Source organism: Coffea arabica, chromosome 8c (genome assembly GCF_036785885.1).
Source record: "Coffea arabica cultivar ET-39 chromosome 8c, Coffea Arabica ET-39 HiFi, whole genome shotgun sequence".
NCBI lineage: Eukaryota > Viridiplantae > Streptophyta > Magnoliopsida > Gentianales > Rubiaceae > Coffea > Coffea arabica.
The window spans coordinates 416137-436610 of NC_092325.1; the positions used below are offsets into that span (position 1 = coordinate 416137).

At 37.6% G+C, this 20474-nt stretch overlaps 3 protein-coding genes across 5 annotated transcripts; 1 reads left to right on the top strand and 2 right to left on the bottom strand.

Moving 5' to 3' along the window:
• Nucleotides 1–4460: 4460 nt before the first annotated feature.
• LOC113706316 (putative L-ascorbate peroxidase 6) lies at nt 4461–9059 on the bottom strand. Of its 2 annotated transcripts, none has more exons than XM_072064044.1 (10): nt 8762–9059; nt 8569–8674; nt 8117–8232; nt 7820–7890; nt 7587–7629; nt 7404–7500; nt 6351–6434; nt 5564–5678; nt 5052–5118; nt 4461–4946 (listed from the first exon to the last, which is right to left on the bottom strand). In XM_072064044.1, the coding sequence occupies exons 1-9, from the start codon at nt 8937–8939 to the stop codon at nt 5101–5103; spliced, it is 828 nt and encodes a 275-aa protein (XP_071920145.1). In that variant the 5' UTR covers nt 8940–9059; the 3' UTR covers nt 4461–4946; nt 5052–5100. The 2 variants fall into 2 exon arrangements, with proteins under 2 accessions (XP_071920145.1, XP_027083991.2); XM_027228190.2 differs by having other exon boundaries at nt 5564–5685.
• Nucleotides 9060–11508: 2449 nt separating this feature from the next.
• LOC113706294 (isoamylase 2, chloroplastic-like) lies at nt 11509–15699 on the top strand. Of its 2 annotated transcripts, none has more exons than XM_027228166.2 (2): nt 11509–11895; nt 12772–15699. In XM_027228166.2, exon 2 carries the CDS (start codon nt 12821–12823, stop codon nt 15446–15448), a length of 2628 nt encoding a protein of 875 aa, XP_027083967.1. In that variant the 5' UTR covers nt 11509–11895; nt 12772–12820; the 3' UTR covers nt 15449–15699. The 2 variants fall into 2 exon arrangements, with proteins under 2 accessions (XP_027083967.1, XP_027083968.1); XM_027228167.2 differs by lacking the exon at nt 11509–11895 and adding an exon at nt 11902–12503.
• A 346-nt stretch (nt 15700–16045) lies between these two features.
• Nucleotides 16046–19774, bottom strand: LOC113706296 (G-type lectin S-receptor-like serine/threonine-protein kinase SD2-5). The gene has a single exon (XM_027228168.2). It carries the CDS (start codon nt 18737–18739, stop codon nt 16289–16291), a length of 2451 nt encoding a protein of 816 aa, XP_027083969.1. The 5' UTR covers nt 18740–19774; the 3' UTR covers nt 16046–16288.
• Between the last annotated feature and the right edge of the window lie 700 nt (nt 19775–20474).

Consider the following 20474-nt stretch of genomic DNA (forward strand, 5'->3'; position numbering starts at 1 on the left):
ACTAGCCCTTAACTTAAGGGAAAAATTTTTTTTTTTTAAAAAAAAAAGGACAAAGAAAGTATCCAAAGCATTCCAATTATTTTCACATAGTATATTATTGTCACACATCTGTGGCCAATACGTCCCAGCTGGGAACAAAGCATGTGAGCCCCCTACAAAGAAAGAGAAGATCCATGCAGGAAGAGGCATCCCCCACCCCACCCCCGATCACCTGCATGCCTCTGCCTCTGCCTCTGCCTGATGGATGGTGATTAATTCAGAGGCCTAAATCTGTTCTGCATCGACTATAGGCATCCCAATCTGTTTTATGGACTCGTATTTCACACCACCATAAAAAAACCAGTGGAAAAACATTCTTCAGCATCCCACGTGTGAGATGTATCCCAAGACACCAATTAATCCAAACAAGGCATGGTGATGGGCTACGTGGGTGATGCACCACATTAATATACTCTCTCTGTTTTGGGTCATGCTGCCTCTTGGCTCTACGCTTGGAGGGTCCATTATCCTAAAAAGACTCACCAAAATCGTTCTTCATTTCTGCTATATAATGCATCACATTATGATCTAAAATGTACGTAGACAGCAATTGATAACGTATAGTATCAAGAAACAAGAAAAGGTAATCATTCTAGATTTTCATGTAGGGCCACTGAATGCCACCCCAATTGCTCATGTGTCCTATTTTTTTTTGTGAAACCTTAGGGTTACATGGAAAACTACAATTCATGAAGGCAAACCCTAAAAAAAATGGAAAAGGAAAAGCTTGCTCTTAGATATTCAGATAGGAGGATCCTTCTAAATGCATGCTAGGGCAAGCAATTTGAGAGATTGATTTTCAATTTATAGCTCAAGCTTTCACAATGCGATGTATAGATTAAAAACTATCTACGATAAGCTAGCCAGGCAGGCGTCCTGCAAACGTTTCAAGGACTCGCGTGTTTGGATGGGAGCTTATTTGAAATATTATTTAGAATAATTGCTATAGCAGTTTTTCTGATATGATGTATGTGAGATAAAAATGTGTATTGAAAAATGTGTTTGTGATGCAAGCAGATAAGTTTTGTGAAAATAATGCCTATCCTTATAACTAATTGGTTCAGTGTTCGAGATACATTTAGTTGCTAGCTAGAAACATTCAAAACATATAGTAATATAAACCAAAACTAGTTAAGCTAGATATATATTTTTTTAAAAGATGGCTGTTTAGCAAGCATGAAAGTCTAACTCTTAGACGTAAAATTTCCGTATCTCAAGCATGTAAGGATTGTAATGTTACTTAAGATCGATGCCTAAGAAAAGTAAGTTTACACTCGAGATGATTAGGACGACTTGGAATGAACGGATTTTCCAACCCCATTGGAACATTTACCACCCCCTATCAGCATCAAGGTTAGGTAATTGTGTGGGGATGTTTCTTGATTTACAAGAAAATTAAGAGGGTCATTGTATTAATTACTCTATTTGTTGTTCTCAAAAAAAGTGAGGAGTTGCGTATAAAAACTTCCAAGTTATATATATAAATTTGGTAGTAGTACATTAATTAGTGTTTATCTGAGTTAATCTTTAATGATCATCGCGTAGATTACATAAATAAAACTATGATTACCCAATGGAACTAGTGCTTGGAAAAGACCTCAGTGGGCTGGTCAAGTTTCCATTTCCAACAGTGCATGTATTTAACTGCAGCAAGAAAGATTAAAAGCAAAAGAAAATCTTTTGTCTACCTGACAAAATTAAACCACAATCAGAGAGCCTCCTATCAGGTGGAAGAAGTATATATATACATACCTTTTGGAATATATTAAACCACGAACTAATTACGTGTTTATATTTAAGTACGTATATTAAAAAATGGACATATATTATATATGTCACAAGCCCTAATTAATGTAGAATTGACATATACTAATAGATTCCACTAATCAATTAACCGAAGCCTGAAGGAGGACCACTCCGAAGAACTGGAAGGTGTTATTAATCACACTTTCTCTAAGGTAGATAGTTAAACTTATTCACTTCCTTTTTCCATGCATTCCATATATGTTTTCCATCTATGTTTGAAAAACAGTAATGCTTTCTGTTTTTCAGAAAAAAATCTTGAATTATTGAAAAAGTTAAAAGATAATTTAGAGTTAAAAACAAAAAAAAAAAAAAAAAAATCTCCTGTGGTATACCTAATACACAGAAAAACTCCACGTGATTTCAAAACATACAAAACGACGCCTCATATTTTGAACTAAATTGTAAATTAACAGAATTCGTTAAACTTAACGAAAATGACGGTCTCTGCTGTTAAACTTATCGGATTCCGTTAACTTTACCGAATTCATTTAAGTTTTCCGTTAAGTTTATCGGATTCTGTTAGTTTACAATTTAGTTCAAAATATGAGGTGTCGTTTTGTATGTTTTGAAACCACAAGTAACTTATCTGTGTATTAGATATACCACAGGAGCTTTTTTGTTTTTAACCCGATAATTCAGTGTGATGTCTTTCCAATGTCATGCTAATGTCCTAACACTACTACATATACCAAGGTTGTCATTCTTGAAACACATATCTGCATTCTATATATACGTACAAACATACTACTATTGCTTTTGAGGAAGCGTTAGCTGACAACAGAAATGCAACAAGTTGTCCAATTAACCTTTTTTCTTCCCCCAAAATATTGCAGTTGCTGAAAAGTTAAATAGTGTTAAAACACACACACACAAAAAGACTTCCTGCGAAAGCACAGGATAATGGCAAAAGGGTTCTAGTTGTATTTTCTGATGCTTAATGAGAAAGGTATACTTTGGTCCACAAATCATCACAAAATACTATGATACTGCAGACGCCTTGAGAATTTTGAGGACCATCTTGGCTCACCATTTGAACTCGGATTTGGACGAATATGCAATGGGACATAGCTAGCTGCATTATCTCTTTCATCCCTCTTTGTCATCCCATTCTCTTCTCTCATCCCTCTCCTACATACATCAACTCGTCCTACCAATGACTTCTGTGAACTCATTTAGAATGATGACACAGACATAACTACTAGCTAGCTAGAGGGGTTACTTTACGTAAGTATACAAAACAAAAAACAAAAAAAACAAAACAAAAGGAGATTAGATTCTTGGTCAATTTCAGCTGCTGCTGAAATCTGAATGTGATTTGCATGGCTTAGCACCGACTCCTCAGCCTACTCTGCACTGGACCATAAAAAGATAGAAACTAGCTTAATTAGAGCCAAGAATTAGCTTGAATGGTATGGATAATGACCAATGAATAATGATAGAGGGGAGTCCCTAAAGCCGAAAGATACAAGTCCCTCCTCCGCCCAGTATTTATCCGTTTGTTTGAAAAGTCGCATAGTGGTGGATATATTAAGACAACAACCAGAGACATTATTAATTATAGGCTGCAGGCCATCCCTTTTCAAGGCAAGTGTTAACCTCAATCACCTCTTTGTCCCACCTCTCTATTTTTTCAGTGCCCCTTGTCTTCCCCTTTTTCGTCTCATTCCTTCAATTGGTGGACCTGCATTTTTATTTTATTCCTCTTTTATTTGTTTTTTTTTTTTTTACACATTTCGTCCTCTGATTATATATCTTCTTTAACCTTTTTAGATTGTGTAATTTTCTCTAGATTGTGCATGCATGACCTCTCCACAAAGGAGAGGGGCATTGAATTAAGTTCTTCCTATGTTTACTAAATGATATGTTTACTAAGAGTTGGTAATTAGGTTGTAGGGTATTTGAAACACACTTGGTAAGCATGGAGAAATGGATTTCTACTCCAATTGAAAATAATCATATTTAGTTAAGGATTTATTTATTTAATTTTCTACAATGTGTTGGACCAATTTACTCATAGTATCCCTCCAACTTTATATCTTGTATGATAATTGAGATATGACAATCCATCAATTGTTAATTATATCAACATCATGGTAATCTACTGATTTTTCATTATATCAACATCATGGTTGGGAGTTTGTCAAGTGACTAATCATTTTCAAGCATTGCTTAATCAGATACCTATCTTTTTATCCTCTTTCCATCTCCCAACAATCTAGATTTGTTCTATTTCAAATTCATTAGCCTTATTTTTTAAGAAGTACCGCTGTCATGTATATTCTACACATCAAAAAAGAAGTAATACGTAATTTTCATAATCTTATTACATACAAGACATATCTTAATCATTTCAAACAATTCATCTTCCCTACTTTTTATCGATTTTAAATATTAAAATTTGTTCATAGGTTTCTTTGCTTCATAATCATATCTGGCTTTCCATGAACAAAACACAAGCAACAATTTGCAAGTGTAGCCGTGTACGCCCAAAGAGAGCTGCCCGAGATGGATGTGGAACTCGACAGCAGAACATCTTTGGGCTATGGACCGCCCATGGCTCTGTTGTATATGCTTGTATATGGGATTGTTTAAGCAAGCATTCTTTTGTTGTCTGGTTTGGACCCAAAACCTATTATTAATAGGTTTGGTTGCTATAAGATTGGCATAAACATGTCAAACCTTCTCTGGTACTTGCTAAACAAAAATTTGCTATCTTTCTGAAATGTCCTCTAAGAAAGTGAGAGCAGTCAATCTGTGAATGTTGCCCAAAGACAAATCCCAGCTTTTGTTTCAGAAATAAATGAGTCTCTTGGCAATTTCTGTGCGTCTCTTCAATAAGGTGTGCTTCTTAATGTCACTTTGGATGAGTATAGATGTCGGTAGAAGCTGAACCTTTTTCCATATTTCAGCTTAGGAATTGTTTTTGGTTGATCCTCTAGTCAAAATTACCTGTAGGAAGACTTGATCATCTGCAATTGTCCTGTCTTTTCTAAGGGAGTCAAATACTTCTCCATCTTGCACCAGTATTCACAAGTTTGATATACGCATCCTTAAAGTCTTCAAAGAACAAATTCTGATCATTGGCATACTTTGAGATCCACCTGTTCACCATCAAGCAGATTTGTTCTGATATGCAAGCAAAACAAGCACAGATGGAAACGATAATTGCAATAGTAAACGCAAAAAAAAAAAAAAAAAAAAATTACGTTGTGCATTCATCATCCTCAACAAGTGCTCGATCTGAAGGAAGACCAATCATAGCAGACATCCCAGCTGCAGACAAAGGAAAATTAACAAATTATAAGGGTAGACACTAAATGATTAAAATTGGCATTGCAATGTATAAATTTCATCCAAAAAGATGGAACACGCTAAATCTGACAGGTCTAATTCTATTGCAGAATAGGAAAATCTAATCTTTCATAGAATATAAGGATAGCCAGATAGGACATAAAAAAATGCGTCAAGAGCTTGAAAATTCTTCATCAAACCAAAAGAGCCCCTTTTTGCCCCCACCCTTTTCCCTCTCTTACTCAGTTATCTTATAAAAATGTCTCTGCCAGATAACTTGAACATAAATGAGACTAAAGCTAGAAGTAACGAGATCTGACTAGGTCTGATATCAGATGTTGAATTGGTGAACTGTTTAAGAAAGCAAATGCTAAAAGGAACACAGAAAAATACAAAAAATGGTTTATGCTAATATCATGGTGACCACCTGAAGACAACCAGGGCTTCTCCAAGAGTATTTTGAAGTATGAATTATCAAAGATTGTAGGATTTCCGAAACCTTTACTTCCAAGAGTATGAGCTCCAGACAGTGCAACAAGTTCCTGTGTGCTGTAAAAACTGTAAATGCAGGGCTACACATTCTCCAGCACCGCAAAAAAGTGTTGAAAGTTCAACAAAGAAAATCAACATGCGAATCATACTTACAAGATACTCAAAACTGATTATTATACTACCAGCATGAAAATGTGACTGATTCTGGCTACGAACAGCAGCAGACTGTAATTGTTCATCACTTGCTTAAGTTATTCATAATTTTCAATCACTTCAAAACCAATCAATTGTTATTGTAATCTTAAAAGGTAGACACTTGAAGATATGCCAGTAAAACCAAGCATATTGAGTTTTATCTAATAATGAAGTCCTATAACCATTGACACATCAGTTTAATTCCAACTTAAAGAAGCAGATAACAATTTAATTCAACTTCTTGTTCATAATGCGTTTGTCTATGTGTATTTGAGAGGAGAGAGGGAAGAGAGAGAGAGAGAGAGAGTCAATCAGCTAAATATATCTTTGTTTTCTAGATAAGAAAAATAAATAAGCCTCGAGAGCAAAAAATCTCACAAGAGGATAGGGGATTGGATAGAGATCGCTAGTGCACTGCAGTTACTCAATTTTATGTGGAATATGACAAGGACCAGGTATGAACATCAGACAACAGGTGGATGATAAATAAAGAGAAACATAACAAAAATATCCATCTTCACACTCACGAGAAGCCCGTTCTTTGAAAACACTGCTTCAAACCAGCAGCATCTAGTGATTCTTCGGGTAGTTTTTGTTCAGGATCAGCCAGCCTGGAAGGCAGAAAATGTCAGAGTATGAAAGCTAAAAGTTCTATGTTAGGTAGACTACTTACTTCAGGATTGCTCAAGTTTAGCTGTACAGATAATTTCCAAGGTGCACTTGCTCTAAATATTGAAAAAGTTCTGAACTTGAAATCTCGAGAAACATAAGTATCAAATTGAAGTGATAGTATGTTCATTTGGATTAATAGGCAAAGGATCCTCTATCCCTATCTGGTTTAATGGTTTGAATTGAGTACAGTAGAAATATGGGTACCGCAGAATGATCATAGGCAGAGAATCGTCATGATAAGGGAAATGGAAATATTAGCATAAACTGAACCTTTACACCCAGTGCATTTTGTCCCTTGCTTGCAAAATTATAGTCAGACACTAAAGAAATGCCAAAGGTAATTGCAAACGTGGTGCAGTTAGTGCAACATAGGATTGTTGTAAAATGCTTTAAGAATAGCCAGCAAGAAAAGGTACAAGAAGGGGAACAACGGTCCTCATCATGTGATGGCGGAAATCATGGTGCTAACACAGAGATTTATTAGAGCAAAGAATGGTGCTAGTCACTGTCTCTACTCATTATACTGCACCCACACTAAAGCAGTTTCAGTGTAGTATACATGCGAATCAGGTTACAGTAGCATTGGTGACTCTAAAAACTCTAAGGAAAGCAAGTGCAGGTGCTTCACATTCTCCTGAAGTTAGGGATCAAAGTTACCTACAGCAAATTGCATGCAACTACAAATCTATTTTCTGTGCATATGACTTTATTTTACCAACAATTTGAAGTGTTAGTGTACATATTTGAAAATCCTACAACAAAATATGAAGGAAATAATCTTGTGCGTAGAGAAGTTCAAATTGAGTCAAAACCTCAATTTCACTCCACACTCTTAAGTTGAGCTTATTTTTAACATGGACAATGGCTGAAACTACAGAAAGCAAATGCGTTTAAAGGCTGCATCATACATTGAATCTATTCTTCCCAACTGAACTGGGATTTTTGGACCTCCACATACTGAAACAGCTTCTGCTCCAGCCACAGCTATCAAATCGGCCCATGAAACTAAATTTCACTAGATGTTGAAGTTAGATTGTTACAGTGACAACCATCTGGAGTGAACATATATAATGCTCTCAACAGAAAAGTACCTGGATATAGTATGTCAATTTGACTCTTTGCCTTCTCTGGAATCTAAACAAAAATGTGTCCATGGAGTAATTAGCTGGTTGGAGATTCTTTAAAAGGTGCTCTGTATGAGTAAGTAACTAAGAACTTCAAATATTATACCGAAGTTAAATAACAAGAAAACAGACAGTAAAACAAAGAGCCAGCCTCAAGGCAAATTAAAGAGCGAGGACCAAAAAAGAGGAACAAAACTTGCCTTCACAGATTTCTTAAGACCTTTGTTTTCAGGTCTATCAAGTTCATGCAATATTGAGCCATTCATGCCACCTGAAGTAATACAAACAATGAAACAACTAACATAAATGGTTTCTGCAAGCAAATAAAAAAAGATGTAGCATGGGTTACCCAAAATGACTCTTTCTCAAACAAAGAGCGCAGATGTCTAAGGAAATTACCCAGAACACAGAATAAAATTACAATTGCGAAAAACTAGTGATCAATGGCAACACAAAAGATAAAGGAGCAAGAAAGCAAGCGTTGCTAAGAGAAGCACCAGTTTTGTCATAGATGTCAAAAGTTCCAGCATCATGAAAAACTAGGCGAAGTACACCTGCAGCTTTTCCCTTGGATAAGACCTTCCCAATCTCTTCCCTCATCTGAAAAATCTCACTGGAATCGAAGTTCTGAGGTGAATTAAATGAATAAGAGAGAAGACGCTAGCATTCACTTGTTTGCCTCAAATAATGCTAAAAGAAAACCAAGTTCCTATTGATTTTTCGTAAGCCGCAAGCAATTCCAAAATTTGTCAAGAACTCTTTTATTCATTTATTAGTTTTCATGTCCTCTCCCCTCAATATAAAGGAAAAAAACCAAGCTCGCACACCGACTAGCAATACCGATACAAATAATAAAAGAAAGCGAACAAGCAAAAACAAAAAGTAAAGGGAAAGGAAAGACTGCAAGAAATTAAGCAAATTAAAAAAAAAGGCTTAAGGGTGAAATTACTCAGCAGCAACAGCAATGGGACTTGGAACAAGAAATGGGACAGTAGTAGACAGCAAAAAGAGCTCTCTCCTGCCAAACAAATCTGATGGTCTACTGACCCTTTCATCTGTAGTGGAGAAGCAACAATTTACAATCAACAAACTAAATTCTGTTTCTTGCATATGTGTATAGATATATATTTGAAATTTCTTACTGGCACGAGGGATTGGAGGAGGAGGAGTAGCTGGAGCTTTAGCTTTGATGGGCTGCCCAACAAATTGGAAAGTTGGTGGCTTGGGGGCGGGAATTTTGAAATGGAGGCAGGAGGAGGAAGAGAGGACAGGGGAGCCCCTTAAGGTAGGGTGAATCCAGCGCGTGGAATTGGTCGTCATCTCCAACAGTTGTCCTGCGAATGAATTACGGTCAGCTTCCTGTCCGACTACTATACATTCTGTAGTCTACTCCATTTACTACCAACCGCTAATAACGGTAGTGTATTACTCCTCCGTCGCCGTTTTTGCCACTTAATTGAGCTACAGAGACTGAGAATATATATATATATATATACATATATATATTTTTACTGCAGTTTATTACAAGAAAGTTAAAGGCTTGATAATTTTCTTTGTAACCTCCAATTTGTCAACTACTATTGCGAGTTTATGGATTTGCTGTCTTGCTTCATGTTCTAGCTTTGTGCAACATTTTCAATCAACCAATGATGTACAAGACGTATCTTATCTTAAATTAAATATCTTACTCATGTTCCAGGTAGAACTGTTAATCGAGCCGAGTATTTGGCTGCCGAACTCGACTCGAGCTCGTTAGGAAAACGAGTTTTAAAATGTGTTCGAACTCGGCTCGTTAAAGGTACATGTGGCTCGAGCTCGACTCGTTTATCACAAACGAGTCGAGCTTCACGAGTTCGAGCTCGAGTTCGTGCAAATTAATCTTAATAAAAACCTATAATTTTTAATTTTTATAATTTTGATTTCTAAAATGACAAATATGCCCTTCGTTAACGAGTTCTAACGAGCTACTCGAGTATCAAAGCTCGGCTCGTTAACTAAACGAGCATGTTTCGAGCTCGAGCTCGACTCGTTAACCAAAATTAACGAGCCGAGCTCGAGTCTTAACGAGTCGAGCTCTAACGAGCTTTCGAGCTATTCGATTAACTTAACAGCTCTAGTTCCAGGTAGGTATGGCCATGGTTCCATTTGGAATTGGGTACCGGAACCGGAACCAAAACCAAAACCGTGGAACCAGAACCATGGTAGAACCTTGGATAAAGGTTCCGGTTCTAATTCTCTAAAAAATAGAAGTAGAATTAGAACAGTTAAAAAATAATTAATATAAGTAGTGAGATAATTCGAAAAAAATTAGTTGTATTTAATAGGTTTTAAGAAAGTTTAAATTTTATGGGCTTTCATTTTTATGGGTTTTAAGAAAGTTTAAAAGGTCAAATTAAAAGCTATTGGTTTGAAACTAAAAGCCCATAAAACTAAAAGCCCTTAAATGATATAAAATCTTGGCGGTCAAAATTGGTCATAGAATACTTCTTGAAAGGTCGGAACGACAAAATGGTTCACTTAATATTAATACGGAACTTGAGTCATATCTAACTACCAAGTTTGAGCATGATGCTAGCAATTTAACTAAACAGTTTCAAGTTCTTGACTGGTGGAAGTGAAAATCAGATAATTATCCTATCCTCTCCCTTATTGCTAAGCAAATTTTAGCAACTCCAGCATCAACAGTAGCGGTGGAACAAGCTTTTAGTGCCGGTGAAAGTATTTTGGATGAGACAAGGTCGAGATTAAGACCAGAATCACTAGAAATTCAAGCATACGTGGATGATTGGACTAGAGTAAAATATAGACAACAAGAAATGAAAAAAGTTGAAGAAGAAGAATTCAATTATACAACTGATTCTAGTGTCGTCGCAAGCAATGAAGATGATTAAATAATTAATGTTTGTTTTGATATTTCATCTCAATTTCAATGAAAAAAATCATGCATTTTCTTTTCCATTTAAAATGATTACCATTTGATAGTGTAATGCATTTTTTAATTTGACAATGTAACGTACTTTTCATAAAATTTGTATTTTCTATTTATTACTTCGTACTTTGTAGAATAATAATAAAATTAAAATATGATCTTTATTTTGAATTTATTTTTTTACATTCTATTTGAAATTTTAATATATATTGTTATATTCGTATTAAAATTGGTAAGGATAAGGAATTAAATAAAATTGTATATAATTATACGGAACCGAAATCAGAACCAGAACCAGAACCATCTTAAATGGTGCAATTCTGATTCTACCTCCTTGAAGAATCAACGGTTTTGGAACCGTGGCCATGCCTAGTTCCAAGAGGTCATTTTTTCTGTCATAAGGGCAAGACATCATAGACCAACTAGGTTTCTCGAATATAAACTTGGAACAACTCTCCAAGACATACATTTTTTACCTTGTCATTGGTCATTTTTATGAAAAACTAGAAAATTTGTATTTGAACCGTAACTAGATGGTGTTTGGATTACTCTTTTCTATCAAAAAAGTTTTTATGTTTCCGTGAATGCATTTTTGAATCATCAGTTTACTTTACATACATCAAATAACTATAGTAAATTAATAAAAGTTTCAAAATATAACAATTCAAAAGAGAGGTTTTCATTAAATGAGTATATGTTTACGTGGTTGATTACCTTTGATATATGCATACATATATTTGGTCAAAGACAGGCTCTTAAATCTTACAAGATGCAACCTCATAACAAAAAAAAAAAAAAAAACTTTGAACACTACCCACATTTTATTTTTCTTGTTTATCTTTGAATAAAGCATTTAATTTCCTCAAAAAAAATAAATCATTTAATTTGAACATAAAGTTACAAAATTATAGCTCTTCTGCTCATATATTTTTACCACATTTTTTTGTTAGCGGTTATGAGTATATGTTTGACAGTAATTAACTATCATAGGATAATCAGCCTGTAATCATACATATGGTATGAAGGTCCAAAGATGCTGAAAATAGTGGCCGGGCTTTAGGAAGGGAAAATAGTAGTCGGGGTTTAGTACTAATTATTAGTCTCTCCAGGTGTAAAGATAAGGATTTTCAGAATCTCGAACAAGACAACATGAGTTACCTTTATTTATTTATTTATTTTTTTCCTGTTGGGGGTGATCAAGAATCAAGATTCATCCAACTTTATCATCCATGAATGAATCATGATCCGCCCTACTTTACCATTCACCCCACCTTTTACTGTTTACCAACCATACTTCTGAAATCAGTTTCAGTCATCATTTAGCTCGAATGTCGTTTCTGTCATCATGTGAGTTCCTCAGCTCTTTCTTACTTTCTTTTATGTTAGTCTTTTCCATCAATTTTTGTTTGGGATCATTTTGTTCCGAATGCTGGTTTTCCCTAAGGAGAATGGGTTTTCCTTGAATTTGCAGTTTAGGCCTCTTTAACTTCGAAAAGCTCACAACTTTTTTTTTGGTTTTCCTCCCTACCCTCAACAACCCTTTTTCAGTTCTTGGTATTTTTGGCATTTTGCTACTTTGATGTTTGCTTCTCAGTTGAAATCATCGGTCCCCTCTGTACATCCTGATTTATGCGTTACTGGTTATTTCTATTTCTAATTGGCCAGTGTATTTTCGGTTTTGCTGACCTTTTTGGCGCTTTCGTACATAAAATTGTTTTCTAGTTCAAGTTATGAGCTTATATTACCTCGGAAGTTGTATATATTAGCAAGAGACCAGGAAACGATTAAAGGAAATGGCAACCCCAGGAAGAGTTGCTGTTTGAATTGAAAATTTTGGTTCAGCGTGGAGATGGCAACGGATGTTTTTTCCGTTGTGGGATACTCCTTTACTCCGAGAAGGAATTATTTAAAAAGATTGCCTTTTACTTTGGCATTCTAGACTGTCTAAAAATAATGTAAGTGTAATTGAGTTCATAGACTTTGTAGTGATTATAAGTTACAGCTAACTATTTTTCAAAAACAATAACTAATATCTTTAACAGCTGGTGAATTCAAGATTTTGATTTTAGCTGAAGCTTAGGTGTGCATTTCCTGGCAAATCATGTCCATGAATATGGATGGTGTTCATGCATTATTTTGATAATGTATCAAAGTGCACTCTTTTCCAACGTGCTTCTTTTCTGCCTCTCATTTGCTAAGTGAAATTGATCTTGTTTTTGACAGAACTATTTCGGAAGAGAAAAAGAGAGGCCCTGTCATCTTAGTAAGTTTTATGTCTGTCAACATGGTATTATCTCCACTTGCATCCCACAATGGCTGTCCTTTGTTATCCTTCACAATGCAATCGCATTGGCTTGGATGTGGGGCTTTTGAGTCTTCTAAGTTTGTCGCTGCCATGCGTGGAAGAAATGCGAAAGGGGTGATGTCCAGCTTGATGAAGTTGTATGCAAAAGATCAAAGAATCGGTGAAGTCATTAGATTTTCCCAAAGAAATTCTTATGAGGGTCTCAGAATAAGTGCCTTACCTGCATCAAACACTTCAGTTATTCAAATCATAGAAGAAGTATCTAGTTATCAATTCAGGACAGAGAATGGTGATCTGCTGAAGGTGCTTGTCGGGAAGAAAAATGATAAATACAGCTTCCTGATTAAGGCTCTTTCCTTACAGCTTCCACACAGAGAGAATGAGCTGGTTATGAGCTGGGGTCTATTTAGGTCACACTCGTCAAGTTTCATGCCTTTAGACTTTCAAGGTTCCACCTTGGATGGCAAAACTATTACCATGGAAACCCCATTTATGCAAGAATCTGAAGGCACACTTGCAGTTGAGTTGGATTTTGAATTGACCTTAGCTCCATTCTACTTTTCCTTTCTGTTGAGATCTCAACTTGATTCAGGTATGAGCAGCTTGGAAATTAGGAGTCATAGGAAGACAAGTTTTGTAGTGCCTGTTGGTTTTGGTTCTGGAAATCCTAGTCCATTAGGTCTCTCCTTTTCAGCGGACGGCTCTCTAAATTTTGCTCTTTTTTCACGAACTGCTGAAAGTGTAGTTCTGTGCTTGTATGATGGCAAAACTACTCATAGACCTAATTTAGAGATTGACTTAGATCCATACGTCAATAAATCAGGTGACATTTGGCATGCCTCAATAGACCGTAGCTTCCAGTTTGCAAGTTATGGTTATCGGTGCAAAGTAGCTGAAGATGCAGAGCAAGAGCATGTTCTCTTGGATCCATATGCCAAATTGATTGGAGATGTTCCTGCAGGTAGTCAGTCTACTTCATTATTGACATGTCTTGGACAGTTGAGCAAGGTACCTCCTTTTGATTGGGGCCAGCAAATGCGCCCTTGTTTACGGTTGGAGGAACTAGTTGTCTACAGATTAAATGTCATGCGCTTTACAAAGGATAAGTCCAGTAATTTACCTAATAATCTTGGAGGTAGCTTCTTAGGTGTCACGGAGAAGTTGCATCATTTTAAAGATCTTGGGGTGAATGCTATCCTGTTGGAGCCAGTTTTCCCTTTTGATGAGCAGAAAGGGCCTTATTTCCCATGGCATTTCTTTTCTCCTGCAAACCAATATGGATCTCCTGGTGATCCAGTGTCTTGTATCAATACCATGAAAGAGATGGTGAAGAAATTACATAATAATGGGATAGAAGTTCTTCTGGAAGTTGATTTTACCCACGCTGCTGAGGTTGGAGCTCTAAGAATTATTGATAACACTTCCTACTGTCATGTCAAAACAGTTGATGACACGGGAAGTGAACATGCTTTGAATTGCAATTACCCTGTCGTTGCACAATTGATTTTGGATTGTCTCCGGCATTGGGTGATTGAGTTTCACATCGATGGGTTCTGTTTCGTTAATGCTTCTTCTTTGTTGAGGGGGTTCCATGGGGAGTACTTGTCACGCCCACCTTTGGTTGAAGCAATAGCTTTTGATCCCTTACTTTCAAAGGTGAAGATAATTGCAGATTCTTGGGATCCACGTGAAATGAAGGTAAAGGAAGTCCTCTTCCCTCACTGGAAGAAATGGGCCGAAATAAATAACAAATTTTGTTATGACATAAGAAACTTCTTGAGGGGTGAAGGTCTTCTGAGCGACCTCGCTACTCGTATATGTGGAAGTGGGGATGTCTTCTTGGATGGTCGAGGCCCTGCCTTCTCTTTCAATTTTATTGCTAGAAATTTTGGACTTTCGCTTGTGGATTTAGTCAGCTTCAGTAGCTCCAAGCTGGCAAAGGAGTTTAGTTGGAATTGTGGGGAAGAAGGTGCTACAAATAAAAATGATGTGTTAGAAAGACGACTCAAACAAATTCGCAATTTTCTGTTCATTTTGTTTATTTCCTTGGGTGTTCCAGTCCTTAATATGGGAGATGAATGTGGTCAGTCTTCTGGGGGTTCTCCTGCATATGGTGATAGAAATTCCTTTGACTGGAACGCTCTAAGAAGTGGTTTTAGTATCCAAACAGTGCAGTTTATTTCTTTTTTGACTTCACTGAGAATAAGGCGAAGTGATCTTCTTCAGAAGAGGAATTTCTTGAGAGAAGAGAGTATTGAGTGGCATGGAAGCAACCAGGCTCCACCAAGGTGGGATGATGCAGCTAGCAGATTCCTAGCTATGACCTTGAAGGCCAGTTCTGAAGATATCGAGTCTAACTCAGTTCCTAATGCCTGTGGTGACTTGTTTGCTGCCTTCAACGGTGCAGATCTGTCGGAGAGCATTACTCTTCCCCCACCTCCAGCAGATATGGTATGGTTTCGTTTGGTAGACACGGCCCTTCCTTTTCCTGGATTTTTCACAGCAAATGGTGCTTGTATAGAGGATGGATTGGCCACATATGAGATGAAATCTCACAGTTGTGCTTTATTTGAAGCTAGACGCCCAAGTGAATGAATCTCCAAGATTGGCGTATCAAATGCATTGCTTTCTGCATCCTCCGCATTCTTGTATTGTTGAGATCTCCTTGTAAGTACAAAAAACTCTAGTAAAAGATGGTATTTATGGCACATGAACCCGTAATACCCTATGTATATTGATTATGCTTTTACTGAGTTAGCTCTGTAACAAAGCCATTTCGTTTTGAGTACTCGAGTTGTAGCTGTTCCTTCTATCAGAATGGTAATGCTGAAACTATTTTTATAAAATCTTACTCTTCTTCTCTCAACAACTCGTAGTTCTGGCAGATATTGACCTGATTATGCTCTTTCTTGTTTTCAGTTTAAGACAGATGTATTTAAGGCAGTGTTTGAGCAATATATGTTTTCTCACTGGCATTAATTTCCTGGTTTTGCAATTTCATTTAACATACTCCTTATAGAGGACTAGCTACGTACACAGCTGGATGCTAAAGTTAATCCCAGAAAAAGACACAGGCTGCAGCCGCAAGTAAAGATTGGGCTAACTGTAAGACATTCAGTGATCAGAATGTCCAGTCATTGCATGTTTTTTCTTAATACATTGGTGCGTTTATCAGCTACAATGAGAAAAACATTTGCTAATCGAATCATGTATCATGTATAAATTCATAAACATTATCTGTCATAGATTTACAAAGCAAGCATGTGCAAACATCAGATCAATCTTTGTGAAGACTAGCATAGCAAAATTTCTCCCTGAAAAGCAAAAACAAAACCTAATGAATATACAGGGAACCAAAAAAGGGCAGCACATATTAATGTTCTTCCACTAGTGGCCTCAATTTGAATGAAACTGCTGCTTCACCTTATGCGGGTGCTATCTTGGCCCTGAAAGCCTAATAGCCGAAAGATAAGCATCACTGTTACAGTCTGAAGGCCCTGATGAGGTGCCGGTGCCGGTGCCCCCATCGCTTATTGACTTGAGGAATCCTGCATAAAGTCGCGACCCTAATTGAGAAGAAGGAGGCGGAGGGACAGGGCAGATTCCTTCCAGCATCTGAACTACCTTGGTCATCGATGGTCTTAGGGACATCTCATCCTGTATGCACCACAAAGCAACCTTTATTGCTGTAGAAACCCTCTCATCGTCTTCATCTATCTTCAAACTTGTATCAATGATGTCCTTCAAATTTCCGTCTTCCATCATTTTAAAAGCGTAAGTTGGAAAATGGGATTTCTCTGAGGACTGTGAGGGATCATAGTTCTTTCGACCTCCAATTATCTCTAGCAGCACCATGCCATAACTGTAAACATCACTTTTCTCCGATATAGCATAGTTTGTGATCCATTCTGGTGCAAGATACCCCCTTGTTCCCCTTAATGTTGTGAAAACATGACTCTGCTCTCGAGTCATAAGCTTGGCAAGACCAAAATCTGAGACTTTCGCAAGAAAGTGGTCATCAAGAAGTACATTCTCAGGCTTTATATCACAGTGAACAATCTTCACATCACAATCTTCATGGAGATAAGCCAGACCTTTAGCTGTTCCTAGTGCAATGCTGTACCTAGTTTCCCAATCCAACATGAATTCCCCTTTATTTTTTGGGAAAAGCCATCTATCAAGAGATCCATTTGCCATGTACTCGTAGACAAGGAGACGGTGACTTCCTTCAGCACAAAAGCCTTTAAGCCTGACCAAATGAAGATGATGAATGCTCCCAATAATGCTAACTTCAGCCCGAAATTCTTTCTTCCCTTGACCTATGCTTTCCAATTTCTTCACAGCCAATCGAGTGCCATCAGGAAGAATCCCCTGGTAAACAGAACCAAAACCACCTTGACCAAGCTTCACACTGAAGTTATTAGTTGCAGCCTGAAGATCATTGTAGCTAAAACGAACTGGCATTCCAGATAAATTTTTGAAAAAATTTTCCTCCGAAGACTCTTTGGGGGATTCAGGAAATGCCTTGTTTTTCTTCTGGTGGTAACGATAACCTGCATAAAGGAGACCAACGATAACGAGCACAGTTGAGATCACAATCACGATGACAATCACAAAGCGCGCTTTGTTAGTTCCACCACCTCCTTGATTTGCCCCGCCGCCAGCACTAGTCAAGACCTTAATATAAGAAGCATAGTTACGTCCATTAGTGGAACCCTGCAAACTTCCTATCTGATCAAACAGGAAACAGTTTCCCGAATTGCTGTCATGGAACATAGCAGCACAGGAGCAGTTTCCTTGGCAAGAGGCTTTGCAGCCATTTAAATCTGTTTTCTGAGAGGGTGGAACAAACCCGAGAGCAAAGTAACTAAGACCATCCCCTGCATTCACAAGCTCCACAGAGTCCTGTGACCTGTTGCAGAACGAGACACTCCCTAGTTTGCAAGAGGGAAGGGTTGAAGGGCACTGGCATTTGTTGCCGCTGTAACAAACGAAATATGGATCACAAGCTGCCGGTCTACTGCACTGATCTTGTGGTATTTGTACTGAGGAGGCGCTAATGGTATTATCAGATTGAAGGCGGCTGAAAATAATCAAACCATCACTTCCCAGAACTGCCACCCATGTGGCATTTGCGTCCCGGTTATCAGAGAATAAAAACTGCCAAAGCAACGCTCGATTTTGTCCATAAAACCTCCAAGAATTGGCTTCAAGAGTTGCAGATACAACATACCCACCATCCTGGTTGATGATTCTTCTGTTATCCTTTCCCATGGCCCAGTAAGGCTGCGGAGGCTGATAATCTGCCGACAGAATCACATCTCCAGACTTTATCTCGAGGGAGAAGCTCAAGTTATTGGAGCTGGGATTGCTTACAAGTTTCATTCCTTCAGTGAACTCCTGATTCGACATAAGGGTATCAGTTGGATGGCTAAAACTCTGCCATATTACGCTGCTATCATTGCCAACAAGTACCAAATTCCCCGAGTCCAGCAATTCCATTGCTACAACTCCTTTATTGGCAGTACCTGTGGACCAAATAGTGGATCCCCCACTTTGCAAGTAAGCATTCCCGCTTCTGTCGAATATGAGTAAATCTGAATTATGAATCAGATTGCCTCTATTAGCAGACCAAATGATTGTTGAGCCGCCATTGCGAACAACCACAAGTTGAAACAAAGTGACATCTTGTGTGGGGTTGAAACCAAACGCGAAAACCGAATTGTTGGAGAGAAGAATCAGCCCATCATTATCTATCCAATTCATTTGAGCCCCCTGAAATCCCAGATTCAGCCTGCCTCTATTCTGAACACTGGACATACATGTTTGAAGAAGACTAGACAAGAAAAAGACGACTTTGATAGACGGGAATTTCCAATTGCCCATGACAACATCAAGGTGAATATCAGTCAAGGCCAATACATGATCAAGATTAAAACTCTAGCGGAATTCAGGAAGATCAATGAAGGCCAATACATGATCAAGAAAATCAAAGTTTGGATGCCATGAAAATGGAAGGTTGAGTAATAATACTTGAACGGAATTTTGCTTGGGCTAAAAAATGAAAGTTCGAAATCCTAAAAGCAGAAAGCTGATAGAAGAGATAGGTAAAAAGGTTAACTGAATTGAATTACATGGTAAACAGCAAAGACAGACACAGGTCTGTGTGGGTAAAGAACCGAGATCCAGCCAACCCAAAATACCAAACTTTAGCTGAGAGCCAGCTGAACAAAACAAGAGAAGAAGTTCTTGGAAAGCAATGCGCAGGGGGGCTGAGTCCCTCGCTTTCAGATAACCATGAAAATTATCGCCAAATGACACAAAAACGTGAAAGATTGACCAAGAGGGGTTTGACTCCAAATGAGAGAAAAACCATGGGAAACGTAGACCACTAAAAAAAAGTACTACTAGCTTAATTGGCCATCAAAACTGGGACTCAGTTGGAACAAGGAAAGACAATATAGCAGGAGTATATCTTAACTCACGAACAATGCAAAAGCATCGGCAATGAAATGAAGCACAGAGGAGAGTTGCCGGGCGAGGCAGGCATCCCAGGTATAAATGAAGACTTTGAGGAGAAACAAACAAGAAATTTTTGGCCTTTTCTTGATTAAATGAACCCTTTTTGGGGCTTATAGTCAATCAAAAGGAAAAAAAGAAAATTGGAGAGATCTGAGGAGGGTAATAACATTAACAGTAATGCTAGAAACAAGAAAGAAAGGAGGTGACCCTTTCTTGTTTTCAAGCATCAACCTCAACTCTATTTCTTTAAAACAAATAACATCTTGTTGTCACTTAATAATAGAGAGTAAACAGCAGAAAAACAGGAGCAATTTTTATCCATAACAAGAAAATCAAAAGGTGGGTTCACAGATCCAGAATAAGTTTCTTGCTGAATCAAGTAAAGGATTAGTTTATGGGTGGGGTATGTTAATGGTGATGTGTATGTTGTGGTGCACGTCCTAGTGGGGATTTTATTAATTAAGTGTTTAGAAGAAGACGTAGATGGCAGATGGGAGGCTGCCAATAGAAATCAATGCTGGTGGCATAATTAAATGCCCAGGTTGGACAAATGTGACCACAAATGGCTTCCAAAGAGTCAAAACTCCCAGCCTCAGTATAATACATAACCAACTCCCACGATAGCATACCACGACCAGCCCAGTACGGGTTTTACTTTCAAGTTTGTCAGGGTGTTTCAACGTTTGCAAGCCACTCGAGCCTTGTTTGTGGGGTCCTTTTAATTATCCGCCAAAGAAAAATTTGGGTTCATTTTGATGTTGGATATTGGCCTTCTCCACAGCCAGCCTCCAATTATTCATTGCAATATATTCTCTGCTTTATATGAGATGAGTCGACTTCACACCAGGAAAGGACTGACAGAACCGGCCAATTAATTGCCTTGCTCTCAATCTCAAGTCTGCATTTTTTTTTTGTTCCTTGTTCGCATAAAATTTATTATTTTCTCAAAAAGAAAACTTGGGGTTGTCATTAACTGGTTAATTACTAGTCATCATTTATCAACTCATAGTCATAGTCATGGACATATGCATTGGTCGGTTTATAAAACATGGAAACATGCATACTATGAAGTACCATGAGTTCGAGCCGTTTGCGAGTT

Bases quoted from the DNA above. Each gene is read 5' to 3' on its own strand.
- LOC113706316 (XM_027228190.2), bottom strand. From the start codon at position 8,939: ATGACGACCAATTCCACGCGCTGGATTCACCCTACCTTAAGGGGCTCC. The intron at 7,501-7,586 runs GTACTTTTCTGT...AGTGAAATTTAG, and splicing joins AATTGACATACTATATCCAG to TTTCATGGGCCGATTTGATA. The intron at 6,435-7,403 runs GTATGATGCAGC...TCTGCCTTCCAG, and splicing joins TTGGGAAGAATAGATTCAAT to GCTGGCTGATCCTGAACAAA.
- LOC113706296 (XM_027228168.2), bottom strand. From the start codon at position 18,739: ATGGGCAATTGGAAATTCCCGTCTATCAAAGTCGTCTTTTTCTTGTCT.
- LOC113706294 (XM_027228166.2), top strand. From the start codon at position 12,821: ATGTCTGTCAACATGGTATTATCTCCACTTGCATCCCACAATGGCTGT.